Genomic DNA, 14,951 nt, shown 5'->3' with positions numbered 1-14,951 from the left:
TCTCTGGATGAAGCAGTGACTGCAGCATCCCCTTCTCCTCTGGATGACTTTGGGCAATTTCAGGAACTGTTGTGGAGAATTGCTGGGAAACTCCAAATTCCCCTGGAAGAAATCCAGGACACTCAGCATAAATTGCTTGATGTCCTCCACACTTCGGGACTAGACAGAGTTGCATTGCCAATTAATGACACTATTCTGGAGCCTGCCAAAACAGCGTGTCACACCCCTGCCACATGTATGGCTAGCTCCAAAGGGCCTGAAAAATGTTACTATGTTTCTGCCAAGGGGTATGAGAGTTCCTTTGTTCTCACCTTCCTCCAAACTCCCTAGTTGCCCAGATGGCAACTGAATGAGCCAAACAGCACCCTCAATCTACACCCAGCTGATAAGGAGGGCAAGTGTGGATTTAAGGTATTTTCCTCATTTAGCCTTCAAGTCAGGATCATGACTTATCATGTTACTAGCCACGTAGGACTTCCTGAATTACAGTAAATTCAAGGAATTTACTGATAGCCTGAAACAGCACAATCAGGCTTGTTTTCAGATGCTTATTGAGGAAGGGAAGGTGCTAGGCAGAACAGCCTTCCAGTCGGCGGTAGATGCAGCAGATACCTCCCCCAGGTCCATGGCTACAGCCATATGCTTGGGGAGTCTTGGCTCCATTCCTCTGGTTTCCTCAGAGAGGTACAGAGCACTATTGAAGATCTTCCTTTCAATGAATCCCATCCTTTAAACCAAAAGACGGCTGAATCGCTGCATATCCTCAAGGATTCCAGAGCCACTCTTGGCATATACGCTCCTCCTCAAAGCTCAAATTCTGCCACCCACCCAACGCTCTAGGTCCCCCCTATTCTACCCTCAGAGACCTTATGAGCCTCTGAGGAAACACCAAAAGATTCAGATCTTGCTGCCCAGGGCCCTCTTCACAGGTTTTGATGTTGCAGCTAAAACCTCCAGACACGAGGTATTTCTGAGGTGACCCTGAGAGCTGCCAAACACTATACTCACCACTTCATGACCCACCCTGTCCCCTTCGGGGGTCATTTAGCACTCTTTTCCCATGCTTGGAGTGCGATAACAAACAGACAAATGGGTGTTGAAAGTCAATGAAGTCAGGCTTTCATTGTATCAGCATCCCTTGTTCCCTTTCTCTTCAGCTGGGGGAATTCTCTGAAAGGAAAAGCCCCTTGCCTGACAGTCTCTTAGATGGTGCTAAAGACGGTAATAACTGGGTCCATACTTTACAGTGCAAAGGCTTTCACTGTTTTGCCTTCTTATCTGTATCTCATGCTCTTTGCTAGCTCTTCTGGTCGCTTAGGAGCTGGCATTTAAACCTCCTGTTCTCCTTGTGTAGGTCTGCATTAAACATTAAACAGTGTGAAACAGTCCTAGGGCAAGCAAACCATTAAACATCCTTTTTACCTTTTATTAAAAATACAGAAAAGAAGGCAAAACAGTGAAAGCAGCATTGTAAAGTATGAAGTCAGGCTTTCATTGTTCTCTTTCTGTTCAGTGGGGGAAGTCTCTGTAAGGAAAAGCCTCTTGTCTGACAGTCTCTTAGATGGCGCTAAAGATGGTAATAACTGTTCTTTTGGGGAAAAGAGTGGAAGTTAGCTGAGCTGGGCTGGAGCTCTTATTGTTGCTGTTGTTAAAGTCCAATCTGATTTCTTAGAACAAGACAAATAGACACAAGAGGGGAGAGAAAAGATCAGCAAAGAGAAAATGCAGCTTCTGTCTCTGGTGCTGTCTCTCACTTGCAATCTCACTGCTGCAGAAACACAGGCCCAGCACAGGTCTCATCAGCTGCTCCAAGACCTGGCAAACTTGTACCAGCATCAGGTTTCTCAGGTCATTGCTTTGAACTGCTTTTCTGGTCAAAGACTTACAGCATTGTTGCAAAATATACAGTCTTGGGAAGCTAAGCCACTCTCATTAGCCAGAAGGTAAAAGGAGAGAGCTAGGAAAGGGAAGAAATAAGGTAGAGAAGGAGAAGGACACATGGGGGTGGGGGAGGAGGGAAGAAAAGGGGAGACAAAATCTCATATCCCAGGTGGAGTTTGGGATTTAGCCAGAGCTGGTAGAGGTGCTGATATTATCTGGGTTCCTCTCTCCTGCCTGGTCTGGTCAGGACACCTCTCAGGATTAGGTTGATGATGGTTTGGGGTCCCAGGAGATAGTGGAGGTGGCAGCCATGATGGTGAAGCGTGCTCCAGCCTTGTATTTCAGTCGGTTGTGTCGGAGTAGCCAACTTTCCCCTGAAGAGTTTTCTTTTGAGGACCCCAAAAGGGAGTGATGAGTGGTGTTACCTGCACATTCTAGGGCACCCCACCTTTACCCTTCCATGGGCTTAAGGCATAACCTGGTTAATCTAGGCACCCCCACCCTTACCCAGCTCAGGGCCACCCAGATCCATTTCCTAGAGCTCAGGTTGTAAACAGTTCCTAGGGCTCAGGGTGTAATCTTCTGCAGGTTTGTGGGGCCTCTTACCAGTGAAAGAACCTTGCACAGTAATATAGTAATATTCTTAACCTCTATTTATTAACAGTTACCAAAACAGAATACACACGCTAAGCATACAATGCTCATCACTCCCAATAAGGCAGACAAACTTTTCCTGCTGGCCAGTCAGGATCAGGTTGTCCGCAGCTCCTCCAGCTTTTGCAGGGTGTTGAGCTCTGGCAGCTCCGATCTTTGCCTGTGTCTTGGAGTTAGGTTCCAAAGAACTCCCTTTTGGACTCCAGTTTATATAGTTAAACTTGAGTCCTACTTAGCTGTACCTTCACCAATCTTTTTAAACTAAAGTGCTACAAAATAATTTCTTTGACCAGTCCTAACATATTGCAAAACAATTCTTTACCCAATCATACCCCACCACGCTAATTGATTTAAATCTTGCAAAATTAGTTATGCAACAGGCAGAAACAATCAACGAACAACACAGAGATCATACAGATAAACAGTAGAGAAGTAAAAAGAAAAGGAGTACTTGTGGCACCTTAGAGACTAACCAATTTATTTGAGCATGAGCTTTCGTGAGCTACAGCTCACTTCATCGGATGCATGCCGTGGAAACTGCAACAGACTTTATATACACATTGTAGGGAGAATGGTCACTTTGGATGAGCTATTACCAGCAGGAGAGTGAGTTTGTGTGTGTGGTTTTTGGGAGGGGGGTGAGGGGGTGAGAGAACCTGGATTTGTGCAGGAAATGGCCCAACTTTATTATCATGCACATTGTGTAAAGAGTTGTCACTTTGGATGGGCTATCACCAGCAGGAGAGTGAATTTGTGTGGGGGGGTGGAGGGTGAGAAAACCTGGATTTGTGCTGGAAATGGCCCACCTGATAATCACTTTAGATAAGCTATTACCAGCAGGACAGTGGGGTGGGAGGAGGTATTTTTTCATATTCTCTGTGTATATAAAGTCTGCTGCAGTTTCCATGGCATGCATCCAATGAAGTGAGCTGTAGCTCACGAAAGCTCATGCTGAAATAAATTGGTTAGTCTCTAAGGTGCCACAAGTACTCCTTTTCTTTTTGCGAATACAGACTAACACGGCTGTTACTCTGAAACCTGTCAGTAGAGAAGTAGGGACCATAAAGGCAAAAACAATAAAGTACAGATTTCACAATTACAACTGTTGATAAGTGATTCCTTGCCAGGCAGGATGCTGTCAAACAAAGTTTTCTTTAACCATCTTAAGATCTCTTTCTTTATCTGGTGATGGTGGGTGCTATTAATACAGGAGCACCTCTTTAACAGCCTGATATTTCATTGGTTTAATGTAATTTAGATGGAATGTGAGGATGTGACTTTCTGCTTTTTAACTCATGGCTACTGCTGCCCTAATGTGGCTGCAGAAGAAGACTCAGACCTTACTTGTGAAGTAGCCCAGCTCCTCGTTATTTTGTTCACCATTTAGGCTTAATTTCTGACAAACTAATTCTGGTTCACTGATTTCTGGTTCCACACTTCTCGTTTGCACTAGCCATGTGATCAAGGATTTTATCCCTTAGGGTTTGAGCACACAGTCATTCTCTCAGGAAAACTGAAAGAAGGATTGCACCTTTCTGAATTGCTGCTCCCTGCTGCAAAGGAGTTAAGTGCCTGCCTGCCCCTCCATCCTGCATGCCAACCCCTTGTCCCTAGAGTGCCTCGAGCTATGGGCATACCAACCAGCAATCAGACTCCATCCTCCAGCGACAGCTTCCTGGGGGTGGGACTCTCTCTCCTCTGCACGGAGAACAGAACATAAAGCTCCGGTATTCCCTGGGGGCATGATTCTGATGGATGAGGGATATTTCCTTCTGGGCTTGGGCTCTCTACCCTCCCATCTGCAAGTTATAGAGCCCCAGTGAATCAGAGCCAGAGATTAGCTCAGGGACCAGAGCAGCAGCCTTCCATGCAGGACGTTTCCAGGCTTTGCTCACTCCCCTCTTCCCTGGGAGACCATTCCCCAGCCCTAATCCATCTCTCTGCCACAGAGCTTTCCTGGAGATGCAGCTCTTTGGTCCTTCTGTTCATTTCATCCCATTGCTCATACTTATCCCACCTAAATCATGTCCGCTATTGTGCACTATGGGCCTGTCAGCTGTAATCTCACACACATGCGCACTCATGCACACTGTCGCATACATGCCCAAACACACTAGCACACGTACAGACTAGCACACACATATATACTAGTGTGCATGCACAAATACATCCTTAATTACCATTTCACCACATAATCAGGTTTAGCTCCTTTAGTATTTTCTCATAAAGGAATCCTTCTAGCATCTTTGCTACTCTTCTCTGAACTCTATCCGGCTGGTCAATATCTTTGCAATGAGGCGTCCAGGATGGAAACAATATTCTGGAGCACTCTAGAGAAGGCCCATCCCCTTCCTGCTCTGGGGGCAAACTTACACTACTCTCTTTACAGCCCTGTGATGCTGGGAGCTGCTATTCACCCTCCCTACTCAGGCTCTTTTACTCTTTCCTGCTGCCCAGTTGTCTTCCTCCCACTGACTATCTGGGTCTGGGATATTTCCCAGATGTCAGATCTGCTATTTCCCAAGCAGAATCCCAGTTTGTCCTTCCCACATGTCCAGCTTCTGCAGCTCTCTAGGATTATGTCTCTGTCCTCCAGGTGCTGGCGGTTCCTCCCAGTTTAGTATCATCTGCGTTGCATATTATCCACCCAGAGCATTGATGAAGATCCAGGAAGAGATAGGGTTGCCAACCCTCCAGGATTGACTTGGAGTCTCCAGGAAATTTGTCACATGATGAAACCTCCAGGAATACATCCAAACCAAATTGGCAACCCTAGGAAGAGACCAGGTCTAGCAATGGTCGTGGCAGTGCCCAACAATACTGGAGAGGTTAGCACTGCTCTTTGTTTATGGCCCTGCAGCCAGTTTTCTGTCTTGGCTGCAGTTTTCCTTCACCAGCTAATTTGAATTAATTATAAGCACAGGGTTTAGGAGACACCATGTCAAATTCTTTGCTAAAATCCAGAGCTGATGTCTTCTGCTTTGTCTTCATCCTTTCCCTTTGTAAAATGCATGTCAACAAAAACAATCAGTTGTGTGTGTCAGGATTTATTCCCCAAAGCAACTTACTGCTTATGGTTCCATTCCCCTCCAGATGTTTAGTGATGCTTGTCAGTGTTCCGTCCATTGTTTTATATGGGGTGATGGAAGAGTGAGACTTTCAGGTGTCAATTTCCAGGATAGATTCTTGTTTCCTTCTGTGAAGACCAGTACTGCAATGCATTTGCTTCCCTCCAGTTGTCCACGATATTTGCTCTGTTCTCTGTGACTTTCCCAAAATAACTGCCATTGATGCAGTAAGCTGGTTACCCGATTCCCTTATTGCTCCCATCTGCCATTGTGCTGCCCATTCACTGTCCAGAGAAGAGTGTGAGGAACTTCACAAGGACCTAACCAAGCCAGGTGAATGGGCTACCTGGTGGCAGGGGAAGTTAAATGTTGATAAATGCAAAGTAATGGACGTTGGAGGGAAATGTATGAATTGCTCATACACCTCCCTGGGATCTAAATTAACTATAACAATTCATGGAAAAGACCTGGGCATCATTACTGACAGGCCAAGTGAGACCCTCTTTCTAAAGTCCAAAAAGGCAAAGGACATGTAGACTGCATAAGGGATGAGATGGAGAATGATACAGGGAATACTTTATCGCCATTCTATAAATCAGTGGTGCAGCCTCACCTGGATACTGCGATGGTCACCCCATCCCAGCAAGGGATTTGACGGGGTCAGAGAAGTGTGACAAGAGTGAGTAGGAATCTGGGAAACCTCTGCTATGAGGAGACACTGAATAGATGGGGATTGTTACTTTAGAGAGGGGACATGGGAAAAATTTATAAAATAGTGACTGGTCTAGAGAAGGGAGATTGGGGGATTCTGGTTTCCTTGCCTCATAACAGAAGAGTGAGGGATGTTCACTGACATTGAAAGGTAGCAAACTGAGAACTGATAAGAGAAAATATGTTTTTCCTCACCAGATAATTAGACTCTGGAACTCACTGCCACAGGAACTCACTGAGGCCAAGAACATAGGAAAACTGAAAGAAGGATTGCACCTTTCTTTTGAGAATGAGAATACACAGAGCTAGAATAGTTAATACTAAATAAAAGGATTTGGAGAGTTATGGGATTGGGTCTGAAGCTTAACATTTGTATATCATGGCGAGGGTAAATGGATAAGAAGGGATTTAAAATGAGGCCTGGATGGGCTGGACATCAACTGATCTGTAAAAGTCTATATGGTGGTTGGCAGTTAAACATTAGAAAGATGGCTATTAGTCACCTCCTCCCCCTCCTGCACAGGGTTGGGGACTGTGGCTGATAACCCCCACTCAGCAGGAACTGGTCATCTTCAGAAAACTGCTTTGAAAAATGGGTGTGCAGGGTGTTGGCTGGCATCAGGGGGCACAAGGTGGGGACCTCTGGACACAGCAGTGGGAGGCTGTTAGTCTTCAGTGCAAGGGGATGTCAGAGAAGGGGCTTGCTTTCTAAAGATGTGAGGGTTTCCTTTGGGTCAAAGTGAGCGAAGGGTGGCTGGCCTTCGTGGATAAGGCGAAGGGCATCATACAGCTCCTCCCAGTTAGCTCAGCCCCTTTCACTTTGTGTGTAACTCACTGTCCCTAGCAGCACCCTCTGGGGATTCATACCAGCAGCTGGACAGCAAAGTCCATCAGCTCAGAGAGGAAGCACAGGCAGGGTAGGCTGGACCCAACCCCTCCCAGTCAGAGGTATCTTCTAGGGTTGCCAACTTTCTAGTCGCAAAAAAACAAACCCCCCTGCCCCGAGGCCCCGCCCCTGCTCACTACATTTCCCCTCCCTCACTGGCTCGCTCTCCCCCACCCTCACTCACTTTTGCTGGGCTGGGGCAGGGGATTGGGGTGGGGGAGGGGGTGAGGGCTCTAACGGGGTGTGTGGGCTCCTGGGTGGGACCAGAAATGAGGGATTCAGGGTGTGGGAGGGGGCTCCAGGCTGGGGCAGGGAGTTGGGGTGAGGGCTCTGGGCTGGGTTGCTGGCTCTGGGCTGGGGCCGGGGATGCGAGGTTTGGCTTACAGGAAGGGGCTCCAGACTGGGGGGTGGGGCCAAGGGATTCGGAGTGCGGAAGGGGGCTACGGGTTGAGGCAGGGAGTTGGGGTGCAGGAGGGGGTGAGGGCGTTGGGCTGGGAATGAGGGGTTTGGGATGCAGAAGGGTGCTCCAGGTTTGTGGGGGCTCAGGGCTGGGGCAGAGGGTTGGGGTGCAGGCGGGGGTGAGGGTGTTTGGCTGGGGGTGCTAGCTCTGGGATGGGCCAGGGATGAGGGGTTTGGGATGCAGGAGGGTGCTCTGGGTTTGGGGCGGGGTGGTCAGGGCTGGGACAGGGGATTGGGGCTCAGAGTTGGAGAATGGGCTTACCTCAGGTGGATCCTGGTTAGTGGCGCAGTGGGGGCGGTTCCCAGTCAGCAGCACACTGTGCGGGCTAAGGCAGGTCAAAAACCGGACACCTGGTCACCCTAGTATCTTCTGCCAGCAAGGGGTGTGTGCAAGGGCTCTGGCAGGCCTCACAAGGAGGGAGCCCAAACAATAAGGAGGAGCCATGAGAGAGGGCAGAGGGCAAGGCAGAGAGGATATGAAACCTTCCTCATCAGGGCAGAAGCCAGCCTCTGTTAGTGACCAGGAGGCTTCCCTGAGATGGTATACTGAGGACTGTTAAAATTGTAGGCAGTCACTTCAAATTTCAGGGGTTCCTGGTCCTGCATGGGGGCTCTGTAGGGAAGCATGCAATTGCGACCTAGTAGCAGACAGTCTGCAGCTGGGCAGCCTATATTAGTGGGGGAGGGGGAGTTGTGGCTCACTTAGGGAGCAGCCTGCTTTCTCTCTTTCTGTTTTGGAGTTCTTGTGGGTTATTTTGAGTTGTAAGTACTAAAGTGGTGTTACATTGCAACTTTCCAGCAGGAGTATTTAATGTATGTAGTTAACTACTCTGTGGGTCTGCCATGACCATACCACCTGGGGCATGCAAGCCAAGCGCTGCCCACTGTGTGGAACTTGCACCATAGGTGCTGAGTTTCTAGTCTGCTGGGGGGGTGCTCCCCCTCATCTCTGCCCAGACCCCGCCCCCGCTCTACTCCTTCTCCCCTGCTCTACCCCACCTCTTCCTGCCCTGCCTTTTCCCTGCTCAGTTCTGCCCCCTTCCCTGAGCGCGCTGCACCTTCGCTCCACCCCCTTTCCGGCAGCTGATTCATGGCAGGTGGTAGGTGCAGGGAGGGAGGGGGAGGTGCTGATTGGCGGAGCCCGCTGGCGGGCAAGAGGTGCTGGGGGAGGGAGAGACATTGATGGGGGGCTGCCAGTGGGTGCTAAGCACCCACCATTTTTTTCTGTGGGTGCTCCCGCCTCAGAACACCCACAGAGTCAGCACCTATGACATGCACATTCCTCCAAAGCAGCCATCTCGCATTGGGAGCCAGGGTTGGATGGGTGGGGTCTCATCCAGTCTGGTGATTCCCATGTCTCTGGGCCATTGAGAGGGGGAAGAAACCATCAGCAGCTCCTTGGGGGGAGGGACAGCTCAGTGGTTTGAGCATTGGCCTGCTAAACCCAGGGTTGTAAGTTCAATCCTTGAGGGAGCCATTTAGGGATCTGAGGCAAAAATTGGGGCTTGGTCCTGCTTTGAGCAGGGGGTTGGACTACATGACCTCCTGAGGTCTCTTCTAACCCTGATATTCTATGATTCCTTGCCCCTTCACCTGGTACAGCTGCTGGATGTGTACTGTCTGTCTACTGCTCCCTGTCCCCAGTGCCTTGGCTATGCATGACAAAGCTGGAATTTTCTATAATATTTTTATAACCCCTATGTGTGCATCAATTTTCCCTGTCTTTCACATAGTTACCGAGTGCAGGGGAAAAGGACATCTTTTATTGGACCAACTTCAGTTGGTGAGAGAGACAAGCTTTTGAGCTAACACAGAGCTCTTTTTCAGGTCTGGGGAAAGTTCTCAGAGTGGCACAGCTAAGTACAAATTGGAACCGATTATTTAGCATAAGGAGTTAACACATATTCTAAGCGACCATTCAAGGTAGAGTGGCTCATTAATATCACTGCAGTCATAGGACAAAAAGGGGTATTTGGGGGTTACAGATTGTTGTAATAAGCCATAAATCCAGTGTCTTTATTAAGTCCATGATTTTCAGTGTGTAGCAAACTTACGAATTTAAGCTCCTAGGCTCATCTTTTGAAGGTGTTGTGCAGGTGTCCTCTGAGGATGAGAACTGAGAGACCAGGTTAGAGTGATCACTTTTTGAAGCATTTGCCCACAGGTGTTTTTGTCTTTTAGCGTTTTTCAGTGTGAGTTCATTTGAGAACACAGTGATTGTCTGTCTCATTTCACCCTCAGAGTTGTTATTGGAGCATTTAGTACACTTGGATAGCTCTTGCAGGATCAGGGGGAGGGATAGCTCAGTGGTTGGACTAGATCAGGGGTCCCCAACAGGGTGCCCACGGGCGCCATGGTGCCTGCCGGGGCGTTTTTGTGCACCCGCAGGACACCTTGCTGCCGAGAAGCGTCTCCGTTTCTCGGCGGCATTTCGGCGGCAGCACTTCTTCCCGGTGGTGCTTCTCTGTGGTGGCATTTTGACAGCGGGTTGTCTGGCGCCCGCCACAGTCTTCTGGGAATAGCAATATGCTATTCCCACAAGAAAGGTTGGGGACCACTGGACTAGATGACCTCCTGAGGTCCCTTCCAACCCTGATATTCTATATTTTTTTAATTTTTTTAGATGGGGGGGAGGGATAGCTCAGTGGTTTGAGCATTGGCCTGCTAAACCCAGGGTTGTGAGTTCAATCCTTGAGGGATTGGGGCAGAAATTGGGGATCGGTCCTGCTTTGAGCAGGGGGTTGGACTAGATGACCTCCTGAGGTCCCTTCCAACCCTGATAGTCTATGATTCTATGGATCTTGAAAGATATTTTGTGGGAGCTATTGATCATCGTAGCAGTGGTGATACGTCTGCAGATTTTGTATCTGTTGTTCTGGCTGGGTCTGGTGCCACTCTTGGGTCCTGGTTTGTGGGGAGCTTGCTTCTGATGATGAGTTGGTGAGGCTGATGGGTTGTTTGAAGGCCAGAAGAGGGGATTTAGGAAAGATTTCTTCCAGGCTGCGGTCCCCTGTGACAGAGTGCAGGGTGCACACAGTTGAGCCTGCACTCTGATCACCCGATGTGATTTAGTTCCCCTTGAGAAAGCTGAGGGAGGTAGTTAGAGAATCAGAGTGGCTGGCTGGGATGGGAAGCCAAGAAGGAAGTCCCATGGGGGGGCGGGGAGGGAGACAGGATGGGATGGGACCAGACCAGACTAGAGCTAGTTGAGCCCAGCTACACTGAGACCACAGGGAAGGGAGACCTCTGTTCCTTTCAGGACCAGAGGTGCTGCTGGTGCTGTGAATAGACCGTTGCACAGGGATTGCTGTAGAAATGGTGGAGGGAACTTAAAATAAAAGGGTTTGGTGAAGGCACAGCCACTGGAGTCCCTGCAGTTTCTGTGGGGAAGAAGGTGGGAGGGGAGCCATACCCTGTGACACGTGGGGGCTTGTCCAGGGTCTTGACTTTCCCAGTTGTGGCGACTGAGAGACACGGGGGAGGCTGCTGCAAATAATTGGCACCCGTACGATGGAGCAGACTCTGCAGTGGTTGGTGGACCAGCAGAAGAAGCTGCAACAGAGCATGCAATCTTTCCAACAGGCACACCAGCTGGAGAGACAATCCCTGCTGGCCTGGCAAGCAAAGCAACAGAGGAGATTGCAGAAATTTATCAGGGAGCAAGCACGAGTGCAGCAGCAGTTGCTTCAGACACTGGTGAGTTCCGGTACGGGGAACGGTAACCGGAGCCTGGGGGTTGGCCTGTGTAAATGACATTTGAGAGGGTAGCAATGGGAGCTGGCTGGGACAGAGGAATGTGCCCCCCCTCCCCGCCAACAACCTATTTGGCGGGGGAGCTCAAGTGGCCTGCATGGCCTTGGGTGACAAACAGACAAAGGACTTTGATGTCGTTAAGGCAGCCATGCTCCTCCGAGTGGGATTGTCTACGGAGAAATATTGGCAGGTGTTTCGGGCTGTTAGATAGGCTGGAGATGTACAGGCCAGGACATGTGCCCAAAGGTTAACTAACTGATTGGGCTACCCTGTGGTTGAAGCCAGGCAAGCAGACTATGGGCAAAATCATGGACTCCGTAATCCTGGAGCAATTTCTACAAGGCCTCCCAGAGAACACCCGTGTCTCGGTGAGGAGGTACCAACCCACAATCCTGGAGGCAGCAGTCAAACTCATGGAAGAGTTTGAGGAAGAAGATTTTTATAGACATGGCCTATAAAAAGAGACTGCCCATCCATGGACCTTGGACTGGCACAACGTTGTAGTTGGACTGGGACCTGCTACAGAGGAAAATGCCAACCGTCTCGATGAAGGTTGGGAGTGGATGGGAGAAAGGCCTAGTGGACACTGCATCAGGATGTTTGCTGGCTAGGAAAGATGTGGTAAAGCTACACTGGATCCTTCCCAGAGAAAGGCTGAGTTTGGAGTGCATTCATGGGGAGAGAAAGCTCTGCCCAATGGCAGAGATTCCCCTGAAGGTCCGGAGAGAGTTGGAAATGGGTTGGGGTTGTGGATAGGTTGCCACAACCGGTGGTGGTAGGGATGGATTGGAGCCCCTTCCCCTTTAAGTGGAAAGCAGCTTAGTTGGGGTCCATGGCAGAAAGGAACTGGTCAGAGATAGAGAAAGGGGCTTGAAGTAGAGGAGCAGGAGAACCCTAGACAATGTGATGCAAGTCGAGGGTGACAAAAGGAAATAAACGTTCCCAAGCGGAAAAGAGGAGGAATTAGCAAAGCAGGCATTAGGAGAAAAGGGAAGGCAGGACATACCAGAGTGGGATGGGCTGTCCTCGGAAGGTTCGCTACCAGGGCCTCGAGAAGAGGAGCCCTGAGATAAGTGGGTAGGACTAGGAGAGCAAGAGTGCACAGAGGAACAACATGGAGAGGGGACAGGACAGACCCCACTGCAAAGCAAATATTGCGATAAGGAGGAGTGAAACCCTCGAGTTGCCCTTGGTGTGAAGATCAGTGGGCCAAAACAGAATCATGGGGGTGTCCCCCCACCCACAAAATGTGACTTCGGTGGGTGGAGGGGGGATAATCACCCTGGGGGTGAGCACAGGAAAGGGGTACCTGGCACCTCCTCTAGGGAAGGGCAGGCCAGAGGCAGAAGGAACGTCAGCAGTAGGCAAGGGTAGAGGTGCGTGACAGAGTGCAGGGTGCATGCACACAGGTGAGCCTGTCCTTTGATCATGCTGATGTTCATTAGTTCCCCTTGAGAAAACTGAGGGAGGTAATTAGACCATCTGGCTGAGCTGACAAGGAGGCAGGAAGGAAGTCCCATGGGGGAGGGGAAGAAGAGAGGGGACCAAGGCTAGTCGAAACCAGTTACACCGAGGTCTCAGGAGGGAGACCTTCATTTCCCACAGGTCCTGGGGAGAGGGCTAAAAGGGCTGTTGGTGCTGTAAATAGACTGTTGCACAGGGATTGCTGTAGAAATGTTGGAGGGAACATAAAATAAAAGGGTCCGGTGAAGGAACAAGAACTAGAGACTGTGCAGTTTCTGTGGGGAAGAAGGTAGGAGAGGAGCCATGACATGTAACATCCCCATTGAGCTAAGTTCCCTCTAAGCTGCACGGCACTCTCCCCCAGTCCCAGGCTGCTGCGGCGAGAGAGGAGTGCGGGGGAGTCCTCTCACCCACCTGCACCCCAGCCCTGTGCGCCCTCCTGTACCCCAAACCCCTCATCCCTGGGCCCACCCCAGAGCCCGCATCGCCAGCCAGAGCCCTCACCCCCCCACACCCCACCCCTCTGCTCTAGCCCTTAGCCTCATCCCCAACCCCTCATCCCCAGCCCCCTCCCATACTCCGAACCCTTCAGCCCCCACCACACATCATCCATATTGGTGCACATAACAAAATTCATTCCACACATGGATGTAAAAAACATAGAGGGAACTTTGCCATTGAGTATGGGTTGTAATTGTTTAATGATAACCCCGTCTGGGTTCCAGTGTGTGGTGATAGGTGACGACTAGGGATGAGTGCGCTCTGAAGATTTTGTTCCCTATATTGAAGCAGGTTCTCTTGTGGTTTTTTGGTGGCCCATTCCAGGCTGTGATCTACTTCTCTGGTGGAGTGTCCTTGTTTGGTGAAGGCAGTTTTACATGTGTTAAGGGGTGTGTCCTAGGCTTCCTCCTTCAAGCATATTCCTCAGTATCCAAGGGCCTGGCTGTAGATAGGGTGACCAGATGTCCCGATTTTATAGGGACAGATCTGATATTTGGGGCTTTGTCTTATATAAATGCCTACTACCCTCCACCCCCGTCCCAATTTTTCACACGTCTTGACTGGTCACCCTAGCTGTAAATAACAGATTTCTTGGTGTGTTTGAGGTGGTTACTGGATCTGTGGGTTTCTTCTCTGGTTTTCTGTAGGGTTCCATTGCTGAAGCTGATTGTGGTATCCAGAAAGTTGATGCTGGTGCGGCAATGTTCTCAGGCTAAGAAACATCAGTTTGAATGTTGCCTAGCTGTCTGAGCTGGGATGGGCCATTAAAAAGGACTGGCTGAGGCCAGCCTCAAATTAAAAGAGAATCTGAGAAGACAGTGGCAAAGCCAGTCATGAGGACATGGACACCTAGTAACTAAGGACATACAGGGAGAGGGATTTCCCCACCTCTCAGCAGGGAAGCTGAGCAAAGAGCCCAGCTTGACAACAAAGGACGGGGAAGGTGGGGGATAAGGGTTTCTTCGAGTACGTTAGCAACAAGAAGAAAGTCAAGGAAAGTGTGGGCCCCTTACTGAATGGGGGAGGCAACCTAGTGACAGAGGATGTGGAAAAAGCTTATGTACTCAATGCTTTTTTTGCCTCTGTCTTCACGAACAAGGTCAGCTCCCAGAATGCTGCACTGCGCAGCACAGCATGGGGAGGAGGTGAGCAGCCCTCTGTGTAGAAAGAAGTGGTTCAGGACTATGTAGAAAAGCTGGACGAGCACAAGTCCATGGGGCCAGATGTGCTGCATCCGAGAGTGCTAAAGGAGTTGGTGGATGTAATTGCAGAGCCATTGGCCATTATCTTTGAAAACTCATGGCTATCGGGGGAGGTCCCAGACGAGTGGAAAAAGGCTAATGTAGTGCCCATCTTTAAAAAAGGGAAGAAGGAGGATCCTGGGAACTACAGGCCAGTCAGCCTCACCTCAGTCCCTGGGAAAACCATGAAGCAGGTCCTCCAGGAATCAATTCTGAAGCACGTAGAGGAGAGGAAAGTGATCAGGAACAGTCAGCATGAATTCACCAAGGGCAAGTCACGCCTGACTAATCTAATTGCCTTCTATGACGAGATAACTGGCTCTGTGGATGAGG

The 14,951-nt window shown here is 49.7% G+C and overlaps 1 protein-coding gene across 3 annotated transcripts in view; it reads left to right on the top strand.

Annotated features, from left to right (window-relative positions):
- CADM3 (cell adhesion molecule 3) overlaps nucleotides 1-14,951 on the top strand; it is a 146,466-nt gene that overhangs the window by 44,846 nt on the left and 86,669 nt on the right. Inside the window, exon 2 of one of the 3 annotated variants that reach the window (XM_084613750.1) lies at nucleotides 11,242-11,355. The exons of the other annotated variants lie outside the window; for them this stretch is intronic. Within the exon in view, the coding sequence (XP_084469876.1) occupies nucleotides 11,242-11,355 (114 nt within the window). The remainder of the gene's footprint in view (nucleotides 1-11,241; nucleotides 11,356-14,951) is intronic. 3 annotated transcript variants of the gene reach the window in all.

Source organism: Lepidochelys olivacea, assembly GCF_965140295.1.
Source record: "Lepidochelys olivacea isolate rLepOli2 genome assembly, chromosome: 24".
Lineage (NCBI taxonomy): Eukaryota > Metazoa > Chordata > Testudines > Cheloniidae > Lepidochelys > Lepidochelys olivacea.
This window is presented reverse-complemented; position numbering and strand designations above follow the sequence as displayed.